Source organism: Poecilia mexicana, unplaced genomic scaffold, assembly GCF_051168715.1.
Source record: "Poecilia mexicana isolate PSO_F unplaced genomic scaffold, ASM5116871v1 scaffold_19, whole genome shotgun sequence".
NCBI classification, from domain to species: Eukaryota; Metazoa; Chordata; class Actinopteri; order Cyprinodontiformes; family Poeciliidae; genus Poecilia; species Poecilia mexicana.
Window position 1 is genome coordinate 5,470,934 of NW_028263388.1, and position 22,908 is coordinate 5,493,841.

General features: G+C 41.9%; 3 protein-coding genes across 6 annotated transcripts in view; 1 reads left to right on the plus strand and 2 right to left on the minus strand.

The window, feature by feature from the left end:
- Positions 1-4,617, minus strand: part of mrtfab (myocardin related transcription factor Ab) — a 52,841-nt gene extending 48,224 nt beyond the window's left edge. Inside the window, exons 1-3 of one of the 3 annotated variants that reach the window (XM_088016602.1) lie at positions 4,369-4,617; positions 3,714-3,778; positions 1,177-1,362 (exon numbers count right to left, since the gene is read on the minus strand). In XM_088016602.1, the coding sequence (XP_087872728.1) occupies positions 1,177-1,348 (172 nt within the window). In that variant the 5' untranslated portion in view covers positions 1,349-1,362; positions 3,714-3,778; positions 4,369-4,617. The remainder of the gene's footprint in view (positions 1-1,176; positions 1,363-3,713; positions 3,779-4,368) is intronic. The other 2 variants (XM_088016599.1, XM_014997954.2) reach the window with 2 other exon arrangements.
- Positions 4,618-6,783: 2,166 nt separating this feature from the next.
- Positions 6,784-10,923, plus strand: get4 (guided entry of tail-anchored proteins factor 4). 2 transcript variants are annotated; one of them, XM_014997981.2, is made up of 9 exons: positions 6,784-6,967; positions 7,790-7,868; positions 8,131-8,212; positions 8,629-8,778; positions 9,370-9,508; positions 9,595-9,735; positions 9,847-9,922; positions 10,040-10,112; positions 10,193-10,923. In XM_014997981.2, exons 1-9 carry the CDS (start codon positions 6,828-6,830, stop codon positions 10,282-10,284), a joined length of 972 nt encoding a protein of 323 aa, XP_014853467.1. In that variant the 5' UTR covers positions 6,784-6,827; the 3' UTR covers positions 10,285-10,923. The 2 variants fall into 2 exon arrangements, with proteins under 2 accessions (XP_014853467.1, XP_087872437.1); XM_088016311.1 differs by lacking the exon at positions 6,784-6,967 and adding an exon at positions 7,240-7,346.
- Positions 10,924-12,105: 1,182 nt separating this feature from the next.
- On the minus strand, positions 12,106-22,265 carry vps35l (VPS35 endosomal protein sorting factor like). The gene is made up of 30 exons (XM_014997963.2): positions 22,180-22,265; positions 21,728-21,827; positions 21,464-21,640; positions 21,256-21,375; positions 21,113-21,137; positions 20,879-20,958; positions 20,654-20,782; positions 20,492-20,576; positions 20,352-20,408; positions 20,040-20,136; positions 19,818-19,865; positions 19,651-19,744; positions 19,367-19,567; positions 19,234-19,280; positions 18,023-18,134; positions 17,756-17,872; positions 17,544-17,597; positions 17,121-17,201; positions 16,971-17,033; positions 16,804-16,889; positions 16,612-16,692; positions 16,018-16,081; positions 15,249-15,347; positions 15,094-15,171; positions 14,892-15,006; positions 14,076-14,215; positions 13,820-13,985; positions 13,610-13,728; positions 12,732-12,881; positions 12,106-12,587 (listed from the first exon to the last, which is right to left on the minus strand). Exons 1-30 carry the CDS (start codon positions 22,194-22,196, stop codon positions 12,489-12,491), a joined length of 2,901 nt encoding a protein of 966 aa, XP_014853449.2. The 5' UTR covers positions 22,197-22,265; the 3' UTR covers positions 12,106-12,488.
- Positions 22,266-22,908: the final 643 nt, after the last annotated feature.

Sequence of the window (22,908 nt, forward strand, 5' to 3'; positions counted from 1 at the left end):
GCAGGAGGTCGGCACACAGGAGCAAGCTAATTAGGTACAGAAGCTGCTTCGCTCCCTTCTTCTGAGGACTTCAATGCACACACACACCTCCAGTTTCACTCCCTTTTGTTTTACCAGTCTTCAGATGTTCTCTGAGGTGAGGAAATTCCTTTACTATCAAAATAACACACACAGGCAGATGTAGCTTGAACTTCTGCCGTTCAGAAGGTTTTCTAATATAGCGTGCCCTCTAAGAGTCATTATTATCTCTAGAGGAAAAAAAGTTGGTCTGGAAAATCTACCTTTCCAATGACAGAACACATGTTGAATCTTCTTCATGAAACGTAAAAAGCTAAAGTCTGCCAACTTACAATCTTGTTCTCAATCACTATCAGGATAATTGTGGGTGTGATCAGGTTGGGAACAGCTCTGCAGCCACAAACATGCAAATACACACAACACAGCAGAGCCATTGATAGAAGTCTAGAAGGTTCCAGGTGAAAAGGAAATTGTCACTCAGTTCATCCCAGCAGCACAAAAGTTATCCAGAATAGAGAAGGAAGAAGTTTCAGAATGGTCATTTGTGGCATTTATTGTGTTCACGACAAAAATGATAATAAGTATTTGAAAATAAATTACAACAATCAACTGTTCTGGAAATTCATACACATTGTCCTTTTGCTGCTATTTACATTTGAAAAAATGCAAAAACCACCAATCAGAGGCAGGAGGAGGGGCCTAGTGCTGTCAATCAACCTCATGAATGTGCTGCTAAATGTACGAATGGCAGAGAAACAACTCACTTTGCAGGAAAACTGTTTATCCGCCATCTTTGGTGGGAATGCTAACTGGCATTAGCATACACGACAGACACCCAAATGAGCATGACTGACAGCGTTAAGCCCCTCCTCCTGCCTCTGATTGGTTGTTTCTATTTGGCACTGGAAGAAGGCAGAGAAGCTTGACTTTTTTCACAGATTATCTGTCTCATATTATATTGTCATGACAGAGTAACAGTTTCAACAAACAGAAATTACACACTGCAGATTTAACACATTGCCCATCACGAATCTAGAATGACTCTTGGCCCAGTCTGCAAGACTTCACAGTTCAAAGTTCAAAAACCCAGACTCCCAAAATGAGACATTTTTAACTAAATGAAAAGAAAAATCAAGATGAAAAACAATTCACACTCACCATTCTTGCGCTCCTGTATCGGCAGCAGATTTGGAGCCGGCTGAAGAGAGAGTTCCTGAAGCTCATTGGTCACTGCTTCGCTCTGAGGGCTCGGGGCTGAGCCCGGCTTCCCTGGAACCTCCATGGTTCCAGCACTGGGGTCAGCGCCCTGGAGGGGGTCAAGTGTTGCCATAGTCACAGGATAAACTGGAATAAAACAAAAATTTAAAATGATTAGACATGCACCGAGAAACCGGCTGATGACCGAAACAAAAAATGAATCTGAGCTAAATACTGGCACCAATAAATCTCTGAAGGGTGTGTTTAGTTCTAATAAGTAATTCATATATATTTGTTTAAAAAAATAAAGGTTAAAAGACTTAGAATAAGGGAAGGCAATACTAATAACACATTTTTTATTTAAAGATGCAGTTTGTAAAGTAAGTCCTAACTTGTAAAATACCTGTTTGGAGTACAACAATAAGAAAAAAACGAGAACACGTTAAAGTTTATTCTGATCAAGACCGGATTATATCTAACAGTAACAATGATGCTTATCAAGCAAAAGGCATCCAGACATGTCCAGGAATCTGAGAACTCGTACATTGTGTATCTCTGGGTGTAACCTCTTTAGCACCAGCTGTTCCATTCTTTCATACAAACTCCAACAAAACAGCTGTAGTTTTTAATCAAAGCTCTGCTGGATCAGCGAAGAAGTCAGAAGTTTAAACGCATCAAACGGCTACATATCAAAACAATCTGAAACATCCGTTTTTCTCAGCAAGCAAAAAGAGGGATTTTTTTTTGTTTGTTTCCATCAGAGAAAAGACTTCAGCAGAAAAATGATTGGCACACAATACAATTCCAGGAAACAAAATACCTATGATGTGCTCTCCTTGAAAAACAACGAGGGGAAGAGGAAGACTGAGAGCTGCGGGCCAGGCGCTAACACAGTCATTAGGGGAGAATTTGCATTGATTGACCTTGTAAAACTGTTGCTGTTTTTTAAAAAGACAGTTATAAATATCTGTCTGTAAGCTGCTAGTAGCTTTTGTGACATTGCCAAACACTCTTCTGACTTTTTATTATTAAATTATCAATTTTATATTGGCTGTTATACTCTTTATAGCGCTTGACTATACAAATTAAAGTTGTTTTTACATGTGTGACCAAGCTTGTGAAGCCATATGTGTGTTGTAGTGGTGCAGAGTAATCAAATACATCTGTAATTCAGTACATTTATATCTACGTTTTAAAAAAGAAACGATTAAGTCAAAATTCAGCTCCATTTTTCTGCATCAGCCGATACTGATCCTCAAATATCCGTATCGATATCGGAAGAGAAAAAAAGTGCGTTCCTTGTCAATTATGAGGTTATCGGTTATTGACCTGAACACTTGAATATGGTCTCTAAACAACAACGTTGTGGTTTACTGTAATAATTTAAATCGCACAGCAAAATTTGTTATGGTGACAGGCCTGACCCCAACCAGAGAACGTTCCTCCCCGCAGCATCACTACTCTTCGAAGATAGGAGTTATGACAACAATTTATAATAAAATCTAGTGATTAGTTAGTAAATGCAGCCCACAATAGAGTCCAGGAAGAAAGTCACTGCTGAACACAAACCATAAGTGTGTCCTATTAGCAGACTGACCAGGAAGAAGACAGAAAAAACACCTGAAACGAAGTGTTTGGTCTGACGAAACGCTCCAAACACATTTCTGGAACACAGTGTGAAACACGGTGGTGGCGGCATCAAACGCCAACACTGTTTGTTAGCAGGAGCTTCTATCTCACACCGATACGTGCAACAAGTGTGGGAGACGAACAAACAGGACAGCTGGTAAATGTTGCCAAGGTTCAAAATGAGACATAATAGCAAACAGTTTTGAGGTTGCAGATTGGTCTCAGATAAAATGTTTCACTCGGTTTACACAGGCGTCGTGTAATGACACGCAAATATGTCGGTTATCCAAATTCCAAACGATGAGGGTTTTTTTTCCCCCCCTATAATTTTCAACTGGCATATCAAGTTAGAGGCTTTTATTGAATTCACTTCATTTAAGGTGATCTGTTAAGAGAGGCTCGGTGTAACATCAGGTTGCCTCATCCTGATTCCCCCCAACAGATGGCTGCTGTTTGAACATGCTCTGCTGCAAAGCGCTGAAGAAAGACACTCACATTCCTCTCCGCACACGCCCACACTAGCCTCTCTGAAATGCATCACAATCACACTGGCAGAATGGAGAAGAAGAAGAAGAAAAAACCCCAAGGTCCTGACAGTCAGTGGTGCAAACAGAGGCATTATAGGAGCGCCACGCTAAAGGGGGCGCCAAAGAGAGGGCGGAAACATCATTTCTAGTATTTTCTGCATTTAACAGCTGTTTGTGCATGTGTGAATAATGTGATACACCTCAGACTGCACATAGTTGCGCACCTGCTGACAGCTTTGGTTCTTTGAATGTGAAACACAGGAAACCCGATCCCACGAATTACAACAGCTTCCCCAGGTGCAGGATGTGACTCAGATCAACAGATCAGACTTTGCTGCTTACCTGCCTTACAGAAAGTTCAAGAGGGGCTTCTCCATTTCAGCAGGACGAGGCATCCGTGCAATCAGCTGGAAAAAATACCAGAGAGGATGGTATTAAATATTGTGTTGAGGTCGTTTTTATTATTATTATTATTATTTCCCGTCAGAGCACACTGCGGGTCCTGGTGGGTGTGCTGCGGGATTTGGAGCAGGGAGGCCATGCTGTGCAGAGAAAAGCTCCCTGTGTGCTTAAGAGTGTCTTTTAAAAAAAGAACCGTGACAACTGCTGGAGGAGGAATTCACGCTTCAGGAGGCCTCAGTACATATGTCAGCTGTCACTGACCAAAACACACATACACACAGGCTAAGCTATTGTTAGCCTGTCTGGATGGAAATTCACCCAAACACGCCAGAAATACAATGAAGTCAAGCTGCACGCGAACATCATAATGGCTCACAATTTCTTCCAATAGCAGAAGCACCTATGTCTGAATCGCTATGAGCTCGCGACTGAACACAGACACCCCGAGTTAGCAAGCTAGCTAGCGCACCATGGCAGACAGACATCCCCGCTAACCGAGAGTTAACATGCTGACCCTCAACTGCATCTTCCCTCCTCCTACCCAACAAACGAGCCACCCGAACAGTCGACATATAACATTTATATGGACGCTTACTTCATCATGTTTGCCACTTCTGCGCTGAGTGTGAGGGTAAACAGCATCAGCATCACAGCGCTACTTCCGAATCACAAAGGAAACTTTAACCGGAAAACCCTCCTCTGCGTGGGACGCGACGGCCCACTTCCTTCACAGCATCGTTCCCACGGTTTTACTTCAGCTTTATAGCCACGAGAGATATTACAGCGCTTGTGTATAAATGAACGCAATAACTTCCTCTATAAAATATGAGCAATGATTAACTTGAATTGGAAAAGGGGGAGAGGCGCAGAGAGCAAAACAAACCACTGTCTACTGAGACTTTTCGAGGTATGTCTCCACCTACTGTCAAAGTCAGTGTACTGCAAGATGCACCTATCGGAAATCAGTGATATCTATTGTATCAATAGTCAAAATCAGTTCAAAACTCTATAAAGTCCATCCATCCATTTTCTTTACACCCTTGTCCCTTACTGGGGTTGGGAGGGTTGCTGGTGCCTATCTCCAGCTAATGTTCCAGGCAAGAGGCAGGCTACACCCTGGACAGGTTGCCAGTCTGTCACAGGGCAACACAGAGACAAACAACCATGCATACACACACTCACACCTAGGGACAATTTGGAGAGGCCAATTTACCTGACATGTTTTTGGACTGTGGGAGGAAACCAGAGTACCTGGAGAAAACCCACACATGCACAGGGAGAACATGCAAACTCCATGCAGAAAGACTGGGGCTGGGAATTGAATCCAGAACCTTCTTGCTGCAAGGCAACAACTCTACCATCTGTGCCACTGTGCAGCCCACACTCTATAAAGTATTGTTACTGATAAACATTTACTTTTACTATACCCAAACATCATTTAATTCACATATATCATTATCCAAATTAGTACTCTAAAAACAGAAACATGATTGCAGTGTCACTCAGGGACAAAAATCTTAAGCTCTCATGATGATAAAATTGTCCTAAGATCAGAGGTCAGATGCAAATAAGCACAGACTCCACAAAACTGGAAGATTTTATTATTATTTTTTTTTTTTATAAAAAAAAACATATTAGAAGACAAAATATTGAGAGAAAGTTGAAAACATCACTTACAAATATTCATATCTGGGTAACTTATCTACTTATTTTCGAGAGAGAGAGAGAGAGAGAGAGAGAGAGAGAGAGAGAGAGAGAGAGAGAGAGAGAGAGAGATTTTGTGTTGTGTTAATGCAGATGATTTAAATTCAATTCGAATTCAAAAATACTTTATTGATTCCAAAGGGAAATTAAATATAGCTGTAATTCATATTAATTAGAGATTATTCAAAGAGGTATTGATGGCTGTGAGCAGGAAAAATCTCCTGTAGCAGTCTGTGTTACAGCAAATTTGAAGAAGCCGCCAACTGAAAACCCTCTGACAATCTCTTAAAGAGGATGCTAAGGACAATAAATATAGAAGGAGGCAAAAACAATTGAAACAAGAATAAAATGTATAATAATAATAATAATAATAATAATAATAATAATAATAATAATAATAATAGTAATAATAATAATAATCCCTATAGAGTAATAGTTATGTCAGTTCACTAGAAGTCTATCAGATTACAAGTTCCTTTTAAAAAAGCAAACTGAAAGCAGATGTTAAACATACTTGTCATCAAGCCCCGATGTCTATATTGAAAACGTTTCACATGGTTTCTGAGTGGTTAATTTCTGATTAACCAATCAGAAATCATTAACCAATCAGAAATTAAACTGATTTAAAATGCTATATAAGGGAGCTTTTGGGAATTCTCCCAATGGAAAACCTAACTTGTACAATATAGGAGGACAGCAAAGGGATTTCATAAGACATGGAAACAACTTCTAGACATTTTTCACCCCACAGGGCTGAATTTTGCAATTATGTAAAGGATGGCATAGTGACATAGGATGACGTTGTTGTTAGGATGAGACATGCTGTATGTTTATCTGTTCTATTAATTGTTCATATTATGACGGGAGGCAAGTTTCTTTGCATTTCGTATTACCAACAAATGTGTATTTGTTGTGAGAACCTCAATAACATATTTTTTAGAAAGCGATACATAATGATAATTTACGTTTATCAAACAGAGAGAGAACTACATAATCACTGTGGAAACAGAACCAGAGATTTTAAAAAATCTATTAATAACGAATATTGTAGTTTGGTAAGCAATATATTTTTGTGTTTTTTCGCGTTTTCATCCTTTTCACACAGTTAATATGTGGTCCCGAGAGAAGGAACAAAGGAGGAATTTGTGTGAATTTTATTTTAACTATCTAAATATTTCTCAAATTGTAATTTAATCCTGTACCTGTCACATGAAAAACAATTATAAGGGTTTTAAAATTTCAAAACCCTGTTAATACACCGGTTACGGCAGACGAAGAGGGTCATGTTGGTTAAAAGGGTTTGGTCTGCCTGTCAAAGCTACGGTAGTGTGCAGCTGCGGAGGTGCGACCATGGCTGAGCCGGAGTCTCTGAGGTGCTCCAGCGTCAGGAACCGTGGAGGCGTCCAGAGAGTCGAAGGGAAACTTCGAGCCAGCGTAGAAAAAGGAGACTACTATGAAGCTCATCAAATGTACAGAACTTTATTTTTTAGGTGAGTATGGCCTCTGTGCTAGCTGCAGTTTGTAATTGTCAGTTGGCTTCGAGGCCTATCTGTTCCAGATCATTCTGCTGTCAACCCTTTTTTCACCGCTGTTTACATGCGATTGGTTGGATTTCTTGTTGGACCAGCCTAGAAGTGTTTGTTGTTGCGCCTGATTGGACATTCGATCTTTCCGTCTTCAGCAAGTCTATGGCTATTGGCTGGTTTCCTTTTTAGCATAGTGAGCCTGAGAAGGGTGAGGATAGCAGAGTTGTGTTAGCTAAGCTACTGAGATAAGAACATGAGACAGCTGTTTCTGCGTTTCAGTTGAAATAATATAGAGAAAACAAAAAATACAAAGGCAAAACGTTTTTGTTGCCATTACATAAAGGTGATTTGTTGACGGTGGGCAATAGTGTTAGCAATTAGCTAGGTTAGGTAGCCACATTCTGTTATAAAGCATGATGCTAGATGTGTTTATGCTTAGTTTGTTTCTATACAGATTGCTTTCTTAGCTCATAGTCATATTTGTATACTGTGAAAACTGTCTGATTTTATTTAAAAATGTCTCATATTTCCGGTAGTACTAGTTCTGAAAATATAGTCATGTTGAATACAATTTTTTAACCCCATTATTAAGAAGCCTAATATGATTATTACTTGGTGGTTCCCTATTTCATTTGCTTGACCCTTTGCCTAAAAGATGTCTCACTTGACTGTAGATGGGGAAATGGGCTGCATTACAATTTTAGTACTATGTCAAATATATAAAAGAACACAAAAAGCTTTAAACGATTGAAATGCTTTAACATTATCACTCCTGTCCTCCATCAGGTATATGTCACAGGGAAAACACGCTGAAGCCAGAGAGCTGATGTACAATGGGGCTCTTCTCTTCTTCAGCTACAACCAGGTACAAAATACACAAGGCTCTAAAATGTCTTTGTGACATGCCGCTGCAGCTACATTTGACTTCCTTTAATTTCTTTTATGCACATATATTTAGCCAACAGTGTGGCTAATGCTGTGTGTATTTCACGTAAATTTGCATTTGGGTTGCTCTGGTGTTTCATCTTTTCTGCTTCTGTTAGTGGATTGCTGCTGCCTATTTATAGGACCCTTTGTGTGAAAACAGAGTGAAAAAAACGGAGTGGCTTGTTTTTATTGCTTTTCAGCAAAACAGTGCAGCTGATCTGTCCATGCTGGTGTTGGAGGTTTTGGAGAAGTCTGACACAAAGGTAGAAGATGAAATATTAGGTGAGTTGCAGATTGATCACTCTACCAAATATTTGATGCACTGACTAGTGAGATTTATTTTTAGAGCCGTCTGCTTTTGGCCTATTTTTTTTTACTTGCTCCTTTTTTCATTGTGTGAGTGAGAGTCATATGATGCATACACTAACAAATAATGATTCCTTAAAGGTAAAAAAAATCTTTAAAAAGAAAATTCAACTGAATTTTAGTTGTGCGTCACATGCATTCAAATCGGCATTAGAAATGTTTCATTTCTTTAGGTCCATTACCACATTTCCGATTCACAAAATTGCATATTAATGATAAATTATATAAAATTAGAGAAAGTTCTTTCTGTTTCTATTTATCTATTTATTTATGTTTTGTAAAATGTCTTCACTGTTGTGGTGTTGTGTGTTTGTATGTGAATTGTGATGCAGAAAATCTGGCCAAGCTGTTCAGCCTGATGGACCCAAACTCTCCAGAGAGAGTTGCATTTGTTTCCAGAGCCTTGAAATGGTCTACAGGAGGATCTGGCAAGTTGGGTCACCCAAAACTCCACCAGCTGCTTGCTGTCATCTTATGGAAAGGTAAATGGCTAATTGTCTTAGCTACTGTGAAGAAAAGGGGTGACTCAAATATTTGTAGGATGATGGTTCTTAAAGTCTTCCCTCAGAGTAGAAATGCCATTTTTATCAGAGATCTTGCAGTGATACCAGCAGCTCCTGGAAGGAAGTTGACTTTTGTAAGAAGTCAACTTACAAGTGTTGTCATTTGCTCCTCCAAATGTTAATAAAGACGTTGAACAAAGTTTTAACGCAGGGTTTCCCCCAGAAAACCTGGTATGCCCAGTGGTAGGGGCGCTAGGGCAGTCTGGCAGCGGCCGCAGCCACCTTGTTGAGCAAACATGGTAATTGGAAATAATGGCTTGTGAGGCCAATGGGCAGGTGCAGGGATGGCGCCCAGTTCAGTGTGTCGACTATAAACCCAGCTATGAAAAAAGAACTTATTTAAAATAAACAAACAAAGGTTAGCCTGGTGAGGAGGCAAGTAAAGCCTGGTGGCCCGCCAGGCTTATGAGAAAAACCCTGGTAGCGTTCTGAAACGGTCTTGAATGTCTTGTTTTTGTGTTGCTGTCTATACTGATGATGATGTGCTGTTCCTTTGCCTCGTATGTTTAGAACAAAACTACAGCGAGTCTCGGTATCATTTCCTGCACTCATCTGATGGGGAGGGCTGCGCTCAGATGCTAGTAGAGTATTCATCGTCGCGAGGCTACCGCAGCGAGGTCGACATGTTTGTGGCGCAGGCCGTCCTTCAGTAAGTCACCAGTGACGCCCGCACTGTGAAACAAAGACACGAGGGTTGCTCCTCCATTTTCATTCTTGTTGGCCTTCCCACTCCAGGTTCCTCTGCCTAAAGAACAAAAACAGCGCTTCCGTGGTGTTCAGCACATACACAGAAAAACACCCGTCCATAGAGAGGGGCCCTCCCTTCGTCCAGCCTCTACTAAACTTTATCTGGTTTCTGCTGCTGGCAGTGGAAGGGTGAGAGCAAGTCTCTTTATACTACTTGTGTTTGTAAGGCTAAATACAGGCTGTGTTTTGGAATGTACTAGAATATTGATGTCTAATAATTAAAGCTGTTTTGTCCTTCAGGGGTAAATTAACAGTTTTCACAGTGTTATGTGAGCAATATCAACCTTCCCTGAAAAGGGATCCCATGTATAATGAGGTAAGTTGATCTGATGTCTCGCACGCTTTAAAAAGTTTGGTAAAACACTCTGAAACCAGTGACTATCTCAATTTCTCCTTCCTCGTTTCTCTTTCTCTGCGCATGTGGCTGTCCTAGTATCTCGACCGAATAGGACAGCTTTTCTTTGGAGTCCCACCCAAACAGTCTCCATCGTACGGAGGTCTGCTGGGTGAGTCCAACACACTCTGTACTTTCAGTAAACAATGAGGCTACAGCAGGAGAAGCTGATTAGTGGTTTCCATCTGGCAGGGAATCTGCTGAACAGCCTGATGGGTTCTGGTGAAGAAGACGACGTTGCCGAAGAAGCCCACGAGGACAGCAGCCCCATAGAACTGGACTGAGCCCACAGACCACGACGAGGAGAACAAACGCATAAGGAGAAAACAAATCAGAAGAGGGAAGACCATTCTGCCTCCCTGGTGCCCCTTAGCTAACAGGGTCAGGTCGAGGCGCTGGTCTGCGTTTTCAGAGGCGGGCTGTTTGACAGAAAGTCCCACCATCCCCAAACAGTTCACAGCAAAACCAGAACAATTATCATTCCGCCAAAACATCCCCCGTCGGCTCCTTCTGGACCGAGCGGGCCAAACCGCAACCTCTCCTCCTGTTGAACTGTTGTACGAATACATTTTATCTTTAACCATCTTTTGTTTTTGGTAGTTTGGGACTATTGCTTGCTGTTTTAAGTGTGTATGATGCACAGATAAACTGTCCTCTCCCCGTAACATCCCGCTTCAAGGAGGCTGGAATGATCGGCGTCTACGAGGGGAGGACGGCGTCACAAGTGCAACAACCCTGCTCAGTGTAAGGGTTTAGTGAGCTCACTACAGATTTCAAAGTGTTTGGTCGGTCAGCCTCGGAGAGCTCCATCAGGAGCCAAGGTGTAGCTGCCGCTGACTGTTTTTTTTTTTTTCCCCCCCCAACAAGTGTATTCCGTTATGTCTCTTCTGTCAGATGTAAATTAAAACATACTTATAGCCATCGCTGTGTGTCAGCGTTTCGTCTCTAATTTCATTGATACACCAGAGATTATGTCACAACTTGAATATCTACAGCCTGCATCATTTCACTCACAATTGTGCCAAGTTCCTGTTTTACGAGTCCATCTGCTGAGTTTGAGCTTTGGGTCATTTTCAAAACCTTTGGTCAGACTTTGCTAAACCTCAAATCTAAACAGTGTTTGATTCACACTGTTTAAAGTCAATCAGTGCAAGTAAAATAAAACACTAAAAAGGCTTGTTGGTCACAAACGTGTGTTGTATATTTCTTTTTGGGGATTTGGATCAGAAAAAGACAGGAGCAAAGTTCTGGGTAAAAGTTTGGAGACGGATCAACTTCACGGCTTTGGTTGCGTGGCTCAATTTGCACTGAATGCAGATTGCTATGAAGAGTTGAAATGCAAGTCAACTCTTGCAAAGTAAAAGAACATTAACTTAATGTGTTATTTGTACTGTATGCTGATCCTACCATTGGGTGGGCTGAAGTCATAATTTCACTGACCTTACTACTGACTCAAGGTAAAGGTCTGTTATAACTTCCAGAAAAACACTTTGCATCAAAATGTCTGAGAATATTGCCATCAGATTTTTTCTTAAGTTGGGAAGAAAAAAAAAGGAGTGGGAGTGTTGGTTTAGTTTCTGTGAAGAAAGCCTTACTTTATCTAAGAAACTGGAGAGCCAAGATTATCTTGTTTACTATTGGATTCAGTTGCCACAGGGAACAGAGAGCGCTTGTTGAGGAACGGCAGCAGGCAAGTGTGAATGTTTCTGCACTCTGAGGTGTAAACCTTTGGCCACTGGCCTGGTTCACAAAGGACATTAAATAAACAATTACTTTTCTCTTAAAAACCAAACACCAAAAAACATCCAGGACACAGTGGCAACCTACAAGAAGGACTAGAACTGTACTACAATAGACTGAGGTGAAGGTAATTTATCTGACTGAGGCCTTTTAGAGTGAAGGATTTCTACAATGGGCCCAGAATTATTACAGTAAAAGGATCCTGAGATCTTCCATGTGTAGGGTTGCTTATTAACCTGTACAGGTTCTGTAAAGCTGAGTCATGGAACTGCAAAGGCACAGACAACTGAACATCCTGGAACTAAATGAACTAAATTGTAACTAGCACAGGTAAATAAAATAAAAAGCTTGTGCTGAAACACATGTTGAATAACTTTGATTTTAATATAAAAACTTAAATATAGAGAAACAATAATTCCAGAACCTATTAATGGTGCCAACCACTGACTAGAAATAGACTAATTAGTAGCAGAGCAGTGTAACATGAACACAACACAATTATTACTGCAAATTGCAATGACATTTTACAATCAATCAATTTTCTTCTTATTACCGGTATTCCTATTATATTCCTATTATTCAGGGGTTTCAGAATAAAGGGAGCCTAATGTAATACTTTGTGGTTGTGACAGCTCTAGCCTGTTTTGGTTTTCTGTAAGTAGAGTTGGATTTCATGTGGTTCAGATTTTTTATTTACATTAGTGAAATAAATTGAATATGTTTCATGAACTATTTTACAGCAGAACATTCAGGTTCGGGACTGCAGAGCAAGCCTCTGGATTGTGTCTGACAGGTGGGCCATGTCAGGCCGCTGAGCCTGATGTCTGATGGACTCCAGAGTCCGAATCTGGAGGAAACACAAAAGGATGAGAAAAGTAATAATAATGTACGTGCATAGCTGCTGTAAAGTCAGATTTAAATCAACTTTAACGAATCCAGAAGCTATTAATTTCTGGCAGAGAGCTGCTCGGTTTGTAAAATGCCAACCCACAGAGACTCGCGTCTCGCTGTGTCCGTGCTTGTGGCTCAGGTTCCACAGGTTGATGGACAGCTGACTCAGCTTGTTGTTCTTCAGGTCGCCGTGGGCCAGCAGGACCCCGAAGAGGGAGAAAGCCAGGGCGCTTTGACGCCGCATGCTCTGCTGCAAGGAGGGCAGGGGAAGAACAGGGAAAGATATGAGTAGAGGAATGAAATGTTTCTGAAAAGTTAAACCTAAAAGTTAAAAGTTAAACCTAAAAGTTAAAAAAGTTAAAAAAAAGTTAAAAGTTAAACCTAAAAGTTAAACCTTCATAAACTTTAACAGGGCAGTATTGTGATTTCCTTGCATGTAGTGCCATTTTCTAACACAGTCAAGTAAGCATGTTAACTTCAGTTGTCAAATATGTCATATTTGCCATATATGACTTCATAATTTAACTCTTTGAAATTAGGCCTCTGTCTCTTTAAGAAGCTCCCGCTCTTTCTGAAACTCCACCTTCAGGAAGTCATCATAACATGGCTTCTTTATTAACCCTTTAATATTGTGTTCATCAGTATTTCACTGAGAAGTAACTCATGTAATGAACTAAAGTGTTTGCTAATTGCTGCTGGCTAGTCTGAAGGAGCTGATTAGAGGAGTTGTGGAGCTAGGTCCACCCAGGTGTTTTCATAAAGTTATATGGTAGCCACAGGAGATTAAAGGATTTCTCAAACATGCATTAAATAATCAAAGCAACACCCAGGTATGTTTGTGATGAGGAAATAACATTATTACACGAAGAAAAACTAGAAGAATTAAAAAAACAATAATAATTTTACATAATATCGCCCCTTTAAATGAAAAATGTGAGTAGATCAAAGTGGAAGTGAATGACTCTTGTGTGTTCTGACCTCATCGCGAGTGAGAGTCTTCAGATGGTCCAAGATTTGTCCGATCAAAGTTTCACACAGCTTGTTGATCTCTGACAAGAACTTTGGGTCTCCTCCATATAACGTCTCATTGGAGTCCACTAGGGAACACAAGGTAGAGTCTAACTAGGGAACAGCTGATTGTGCACACCGTGATTTCTACACATTGCATCCGTGTGTGTGTGCTTTTACCTTTGTGAATGGAGTAGAGGTACGTTTCCTGACTCATGGCGGCGAGCAGCGGCAGGGCGCTGATGTAAACGCGCACCTTGGCGTCGCTGTTGTCCTCCCAGGTATAATCCTGGACCATGTTGAGCAGCCCGCGGACCAAGTACAGCACGCCGTGCTCCGGGTGGTCCTGGAAGCACACGTAAGGGGGGTTTACGCGGCCCTCCTTTTGCAGGATGCTTACAATTTCGTTGAGTTGTCAGAAAAACGAGGGCGTTACCGGGACAACCAGAAGCGTAGCCAAGAAGTTGTTGATGAAGTCCAGCAGGAAGCTCTCGGAGGAGCGAAGCTTCCCCTCCACGCTGATGGAGCGAGGTACCTCAGGAAGGACGCTGACCGCTGCCTTCAGGAACGCGTCAGCTGGAAGATGGAGACATTTATTCAGAGGCCAAAACATTTCACACCCCTTCAGCTTCGAATGAAGCTTCGATGAAGTCAAAATATTTGAAATCGGTAACACTTTATTTGATGGGGTGCGCATAAGACTGACATGACCCTGTCATACACATGACATAACACCTGTTATGAACATGAAAGAGCCTTTATGAATGTTTGACTGTTGTCATGAAGTATCATTCTGTAAATGACACTTTAAATGCAAATTTGTACTAAAAACTTGCATTAAAAGTCCATTAAATGTGTCAACCGTGCATTAAAAGTGTCATTATTTACTGAATGACACTTTTATTTATGAACACGAAAGACTCTTTTTCATGTTTATTAATAGACCAAAATAGCATATTGCAAAGAAACAAAGGTTTTGTGAGGTAATGCAAAAGAAAAAACTTCCCTACACAAATGCACAGCAATATTTTTAGATTTTTGGGGGTAAAACAAAGGAAAAAAGTGACATCTCACATCGTTTTCCATCCACTTCGTGAATATGCATGACTTTGTGTTGGCTCATCACATAAAATCTCAGTAAAATGTATTGAAGTTTGTGACTGCGGCATGACAACGTGCAGAAGGTCAAAGGAAGAACAGAAGACGGGGAGAAGTTGAGCTGTATTCCAAAATGGAGGATGGATGTGCTCACCCTGAGAGAGACACTGGTTGGCCAAGGCGACCTGACCGGACAGCAGGTAGAGGTGGAGGCGGCTGAAGATGCTGCTGAGAGACGGGATGGTGATGAAGCAGTAGGCTGCACACGCCTGGAGAGCAGGGGACAGAAACCAGAGACCAATGAGCGAGAAGCCTCCCCCTTAAAGGGACAGCCACCCATCCTGAGGTAACCGCACCCGGACGAACGCTGCTGTCTTCCTGGAGTGATTCCCTTTCATCACCATGCGGGTCTCCATGGCCAGCTGGTTCACCGTCTGGACAGAACAAAGGTCAGACTCGGTGTGACAAAGTGTCAGTATTTGCCGGGTGAGGATGCTGACACTTTACTGACGTGGATGAGCTGCACCAGGACCGGCTCCAGGTTGCAGAAGGTGGCTCTGGCCTCCACGCAGAAACTCAGCTGCTGCTCGAAGTCCCGGCCGAAGGAAACCTGAAGAGTACGGCAAGAAGGAGAGGACAAGATTACTAGCAGTACAGTGTGAAACCGTAATAAAGCAGCGTATCTGAGCGGTATCTGAGATTTAGTATCGGCCCGATCCAATACAGAAGACCAGTGTTGAATTCACTAAAATGCTTTTTTTTTTTTAAACACATAACATAAATGTACTGAGTTATAAATGTATTTGCTAACGCTGCACCAGTACAGCACACTTAAATACACCAATAGCTTCACAAGCTTGGTCAAACATGAAAAAACAACTTTAAGCTGTTCAATCAGTGAAATTAGGAATAGAACAGGCAACGTAAAATAAATAATAAACTGAAAAGAAAATTCAGTTTTTCTGAAACTGAAAATCTCCTTTCAAATGGTTCAGAAAGTGTAATTAGGAATTTTAAATATAATGTAAAATAAATAATAAAGCATGATATCGCTCAAAGCATAGAGTTAGACTGGATAGATCTGATCTTATGGCACCAATACACGATGTAGGGTTCTTTTCAATATCAGGAGTGATGCAGATATTAATGTCAGATCGGTGCATCTCTACTAACCAGCATGATTTGGATTCTGAATTTTTCATCCATATTTAATTTACTAAACACCATCTTATTGTGAGTATTTGTGAAATGACTCTTATTAAATAAAACTGAAGTCTCACCATGCGGATGAAGCCGATGATCAGCAGAGCCAAAGATCTTTTTTCATCTTCAAGTGTGAGAGCGCTGCCAGGCAAAAGATAACAGATGTTGCTGAGTGACTTCCAAAAAGACTTTTTTGTTTGCATTCATCACACAAATATGAATTTGATTGTTCTTAGTGTTCTTAATCAGCCAAGTTCCCTGGTGTGTCACCCTTTGCACACTTGGAAACTTGAGTGCAAAGGATGACACAACAGTGTGTTCCATTTGTAAGGTCAGACACTGATGTTGGACGAGAAGGCCTGGCTCTCATTTTCTGTTCCAATTCACCCAAAGCGTGTTCTGTTGTGCAGGTCAGTCAAGTCAACCCTATTTTTCTCAAAGCAGACTGATCAAACTCCATCTCCCAGCATTCATAGTACTGAAAACTACTGCTGACATCACTGATATTATAAAAATACCCGACTTTCGACAACTTTTTGCCTTAATTGGATGGGCGACACAATACTTGTGGCTATAAGTTAGCTAAGCTTTTTTGTTAATATAGTTAAAACGACATTAACAGAAAAATAAAAACACAAATGTTAAAGTTTAGATGGTAACACGTAACCTACTTAACGGAGTCATGCATAGTTTTGCAGATGTGCAGCATGGCGTTGAGGATGACCGGGTCCCTGGTGAGCTCCAGCTGGTGTCTACAGGAAAAGGAATGCAACAGATCGGGAAAAATCCATTCACTCTGCCGACTGAAGCAACGAAATTCCTCTTTCCTATCTGGTTCATCCGGGGGGTTTTTTCCGTCTTACTTGATGAAAACCTCCATGATGGATTTGCAGACCTCCACCCTCACGCTGTCCTTCTGGAACATGTCAAGGAACGGCAGGAAGCGCTCCTGAGGAACAGAGGAGGGGAAAAAAAAAAGTCAAACACAATGAGCAGGGAACAATTTGGATTTGTGTTTCAGACCACTAACCATGGAGAAGAGGACGGAAAAGTCGTGGAAGTACGTGAGGATCTTCCTGATCACTGACTGCAGCTGGCCACAGAATGAGAACACACCAAAGTGATTACAAAGAAGAGAGAGAAATAAATAAATTGTAGCCAGTTGAGTTATCGGGCTAACCTGAGGGTAGGCCTCCTCAAACGCTCGGTCAGGAGTCATGTGTTTGATGATGTCAGCCAGGACCGTGTTGACCTCCCGTTTCTGTCGGGACGAAACAAACAAAACAAAACAAAACGTCAAAACTAAATTAAATTACAAGAAGTCGTACTGAGAATTTTTGAAATAATACAAGAAATGTCTTTTATAACTTTCTTCTCGTATGATTTTATTCTCATATGACTATTCTAATACCACTGTTATCGTACAACTTCCTTCTTGTATGACTTCCAGTACAACTTCGTTCTCGAATGATGTTTTTCTTGTAATGTTATGACTTTATTCTCATAATTTTATGCTTTTATTTTATTTTTTTTCTTAGTACAGCCCTGATACTCCCTCATAAGAAAAGTAGTGGTCACCAGTTTCCAAGCTCGTTTCACTCACAGCAAAGTGTCGGCAGGTGAACTCCACCCAGATCTCAGCGCAGTTCATGTAGTCCTACCAAAACAAGCAGAGTAAAATAAAATGAGTGAGTTATGATCTGGAACAAGTAACTGGTATAAGTGGATTTTTTGTGTGTGTGTGTGTGTGTGTGTGTGTGTGTGTGTGTGTGTGTGTGTGTGTGTGTGTGTGTGTGTGTGTAGAAGTTGCAGAACCTGAGGGTTTCGGACTTTGGTGATGACCTTCCAGGCTTCGTTCAGGATGGTCAGCCTCTCAGACTCTGGCGGATCGGCGCAGGCCAGACTGCGACCCAGAGAGCCGTACAGCAGGTGCTGCAGAGGCAAAATGAAACTGTTTGTTTCAAGATTAAAACGTTAACAGGAAAAGAAAGAAGAAGATACTTTTAGCCATTTTTTGAAGTTTCTAGCCGCTTTAAGAGGCTAAAACAGATTAGAATAGTCCAACTGTTTGTGCCCTCTGACCTTTGGGAAGCCGGACTCGTCGCAGTCTTTGATCATACCAATGAAATCAGTGGCTCTGGTTGCAACAAACTCCGGTCTGAACGCTCTCATTATTGAGTTGAGAAGCAAGGCACTGTAGGAAAAAAAAAAATAATATGACAGTGAAATAAGTGAGATACAGCTGGAGTAACTGAACTCTAAATAGACAGTTTTTCCACACATAAACTTTGTAAATTATTCACTGTGCAAATTGTGAGATTTTTGTTTAAATCTGCAATATTTGGCCTGGAACTGTCTCAGTGCTGCCCTCTTTTGATTTAAAGCTAGCTACTGCAGCTGACCACACCCCTCAAGGTATCTTGGCTCCGCCCACTTTGGATGAAGTTTTTCAAAAATTGCCTTGAGGCAGGTTTATGCTTTTATATGTGTTTTTCTCTGCCTTTAGGGGGCGCCACAGCAGACCATTTCCTGTTAATAAGGATGGGCATTAATTAATTATCGTTTATCATGACACATTTCATAACAATTTAGATTTATCGTCACAACAAATTTTAATTAATGTTTAAAACTCCATAATGCTTAGCTTTACTATTTTCTCCAATGTTTGTTCAATAACAGTAGCTGCATTTCTATTGATGATATAATTGTGTAATTTGACATTTCTAAAATAAATTCACTTAATGGAAAAATGGCAACTTTGAAAAAACTCTCGTTTTGGCGCTAGGGTGAGGTGGATTTATTTGATCAAAATTGGTTAATTTCGCAAAATTGCAATGGAAACCCTTTTTTCACATCACGAGTCGTGATCCACAACCAGATGTTGGCTCAAAACATGAAGAAGAAGACAGGAAATAGTAGTTGGAGGATAATGAAGCGGCATGTTTCTTAATAACTTATCATGTGAACAAACTTATTCACATGTGATATTAATTATGTTTATTATTTAATGGAAGCACAAGAATTGTGAGATTGTATATTTTTTTTACATTAGCGGAATATCAACAAAGTTTTGCACCGATCTTTAATTAAAGCACAGCTGCTATCAATACATATGAAAATATGATTAAATTCTTTACTGTGTGCAGTTTAGTGATACAAATCACACATGTGTTTTGGAAGAGCAGATAGTTCTTATTGTTACTTTTATCATTATCCCAATAGTACCACAAAACATCATCATGATGAAACTCTAAGTCCACAATGTCCCGCCCCTTTCTGCTCGGTCTACTCACTTATTTGCCATCATCTTGCATCTCTCCATCATCTCTGTGAGAAGTGGCTGATGTGGAAACAGCGATGGGATAACAGTTAGACTTTCATTCAGCTGATGCCTGTTTGGGCTGAGCCCAGCGGACAGGCGTTTACCTCCGGAGCTCTGTACGCGACGCACTGCAGGATCCAGTTGATGGCAGGCGAGTAGAGCATCAGGTACGCTGGCACCTCCACCTTCTGCAAGTGCAGCTGCTTCTGGACGCTGTCACCGCTGATCTGCCTGAAGGTGGCAAGCAGATCGAAGACGTTGGCGTTCAGACTCTCCTTCAGGTGGGGCGCCACCTCCATGCCCACCTGGGGATCGGAAGGGGCGTCAGGTCTGAGCCGCAGGACGGCCGGGGGAGGAGGAGGAGGAGGAGGAGGAGAGGGCGACTCACCCTGCAGAGGTAAGCTCTGGCGTAGGCGGCAACCAGAGGGTCTCCCATCCCACGGATCATGGCGGTCAGCCGGGGAAGGGTCTCCTGGATTCCTCTACAAAGAGGTGAACCGTGAGTCAGTTCGTGGACAGTCCTCAGAAAGGAAAACGGTGTTGGAGGAGACTTACGACTTGCTGAGGAAACGGTTGCACTTGAGGATAGCAGCTTCCACATATCTGAGGTCAGAGGTTAAAGAGTCAACTTCAGCTTCCAAACGCTGACCAAACACAATCGTTACATAAGCCCAGATGTGGAGCCTTCTGCACATCCGTCCTCAAACCCCACACAGGAACTCTTCCACCCTGACTCAGAGCTTTGGTTCCAGAACTCAAACATCTGCTGGTGGATACAGTCGGGGCAGCAGCTCCCTGATGGAGGCGATCTTGAAGAACCAGTTGAGGCACGTCTCCTTCGCCGTGTCGTTCACATCTTCTACTGTGAAGGAGTCTGAGAGAGAGAGAGAGAGAGTGAGAAACTCCCTGACTTTACCTACTGAGGCTCTAGATGTCATTAAGTGCCATCAACGTAAAGGGTTCTGAATTCAGATGCATGCCACACTTTTAGGATTCTAATTCATATTGATCCAGAGTATAAAACCCCAGTGAAGTAAACTGAAGTTGGAGGCTTTAATGTGACAGAAATGGAAACATGTCCAGACTTACCTGGCAGAGGTCTGGGGTCTGAACACATGGTCCAGATCCTGTCATACACCAGACGGCCTACAACACACACACACACACATACAACATGATGTAACAGCTCGACAACAGCAGCAGCAGCAGCTGACAGGAAGTGAACGCACCGAAAGTGTCGAGGATGTCGGTGATGAGGACGAACTTGCTGGGGTAGAACTGGATCACAGACGTGTCGGACAGAAGTTTGGAGCACTGGAACGCATCTCACAGGTCAGTGTGTTTGACCCCGAAGAGTAAGGAGGAGTGTGTGTGTGTGTGTGTGTTGTTACCTGGATGACGATCTTCAGGGCTTTGACCTTCTGGTCGGAGGACCAGGCCTCCTTCAGGGACTGGTTGAGCTCCTCGATGCGGTTGGCATAATCCTGCTGGGAGAGGTTGAGGAGCTCCCTGTGGGAACCCTGTAACACACACACACACACATACACACCAAGCTGTCACACACCTGCTCCAATCCAGTGCCGATTGTTAACATGTAGTCACCACAAGCGACGCACCTCCTCCAAATCGTCCAGTTCCTCCAGGCGAGTGCGGACTTTCTCTGAAACGGCCGACGATCCTGGATTGGGAGCTTTTCCTGGTGGACAAAACGGATTTGTCAGCTCTCCACTGAAACGGGACACCTGTTTACACACTCATTCAAATATATATAGTATAATATATAGTATAACCAAGTATAATAATGAGAAAAAAAAAAATAGAATAACTAGATCCAAAACAAGTGCTCTTACCTCTGTCAGAGCCCATACAGAGATTCTGCAAAGAGAAACACAGAAGCCTTTAGGTTTTAACTTTAAACCGTTGCCGTGGCAGTGTGTGACAAAGTCCAATAAGCTTCTACATGCGATCATGTCTGAAAAAATGTCAGACTCACAATGGACAGTTTTTCAGTGGTGGTGAACCTGGCCAGGATTTCTCCTCGTTTCGTTGACCAGGGCTCAAAGTCGGCTCCGAGGGCCTCTTCCTCCTTTACCCTCCTCTTCCTCCCGAGATCCTGGAAGCACAACATGTCTGTTTAAAAGAACAGAATTACCCGTCCCCTCTCTTTGTTTTTCTCCTGCCGGGTCAGCTGGTGAACTGACCCCCACAGAGCTGCTGTGGGACGCGGCCGCCGATGTCTCGGTGGCGGCAAACATGGACAGGGGGTCTGTCCCGTCCAGCATGGAGCTGAGGGGGTCCACGGGTGCTGAGGAGGAGGAGGAGGAAGATGAGGAGGTGCTGCCTTTGCGAGCTCCACGGCGGGTCTTTGTGTCTGTGACCTGGACGGAAACAGAGAGGGGTCATTTTGTTAATCGGGTCAGCAGGTTTCAGACTGTGGAGGCTGGACAACAGGAGGCAGGTGATACCATGATAGGCTTGAGGGGATGGTAGTCTCCGAACTCGACAGGAAGTCCCTCAGGATGACACCTCTGCAGCTCTGCCTCATAGTTTCGCCCACGAGAGCGCCTGTTGGCACAACAAGCAGGAGATGTATTCATAAAACCTATCTACAATTCAAGCACACAACGCTTACTGAATTAGTCCTGCTTTAAACTATCAACTTGATAAATAAATAAATAAATAAATAAATAAAGTGTGTACAAGCTTTTCCTACCGATAAGTTAGTGGCTGTTATGTTATGGCTTTAGCTTAGTGTAGCAAATAACAGCTAAAAACTGTAGAAAAAACGGTTAAAAATACACAGCTACAAGTTAAATGCAATATATGCGTACTTAAACGTCGCATATTAAAATACACGACTAGTTTAACAGTTCGGTTTTCATAGCTACATGTTTTAGAATGAGAAAAAGCATCTTACCACTGCACCGAAGCCATTTTTTTTTCATATCACATGACACTTCTGGACTTCCTGATTCAGGCTGTAATTTGGTGACGAGGTGGTTTTTTATCTTTAAATTTTTGCGCTGTCATTGTCATTGTTGCTACTTTGTCAGAGCTAAAGTTACAGTAAAGCAATGGCTCAAAACTTAATTCAAGGCATCGTTTACTAGAGCTAAGAGATGTTTTAAAAAATATTGCATTTGCAAATGTGACTTCATTTCCCATGATACATTGTGTGCTTCTGATGCTGAGTTCCAGTTACCTCGGAAGCCCGAGATGCATTCGAGATAGTCGAAAAAGAAGTCGGGATTTCAGCATGGTGATGCGCATAGATATTGTTGGCAGTACCTCTTACGGACATAATTTTAAGCTTTGCTTTCCACAAGCAAACACCAGTTAAAATGTTTACTTTAGATTTGCAGGTGGGACATGTAACATTGACTTTAGAGGCACGCTTACACGTGTGTCTTGTAAAATAAACATGTTTTCACCACTTTTTACTATTGTAAGTTGGCTTTATAAGTCTTAAACTGAGTGTAGTCGGAGTCGCTCCCAAGTCCCCAGTGGGAAATCCGACTTCGGGGGACGTTTCCTAGGTTCCTGTTTTTGTCCCTGGATTTCCCAGTTCTGAATACACCTGAAACGCACCTCCGCCAGGAAAAAAGATAAAAATAAAGAGAGAGGTCTCACTTTAACTAATTTTACA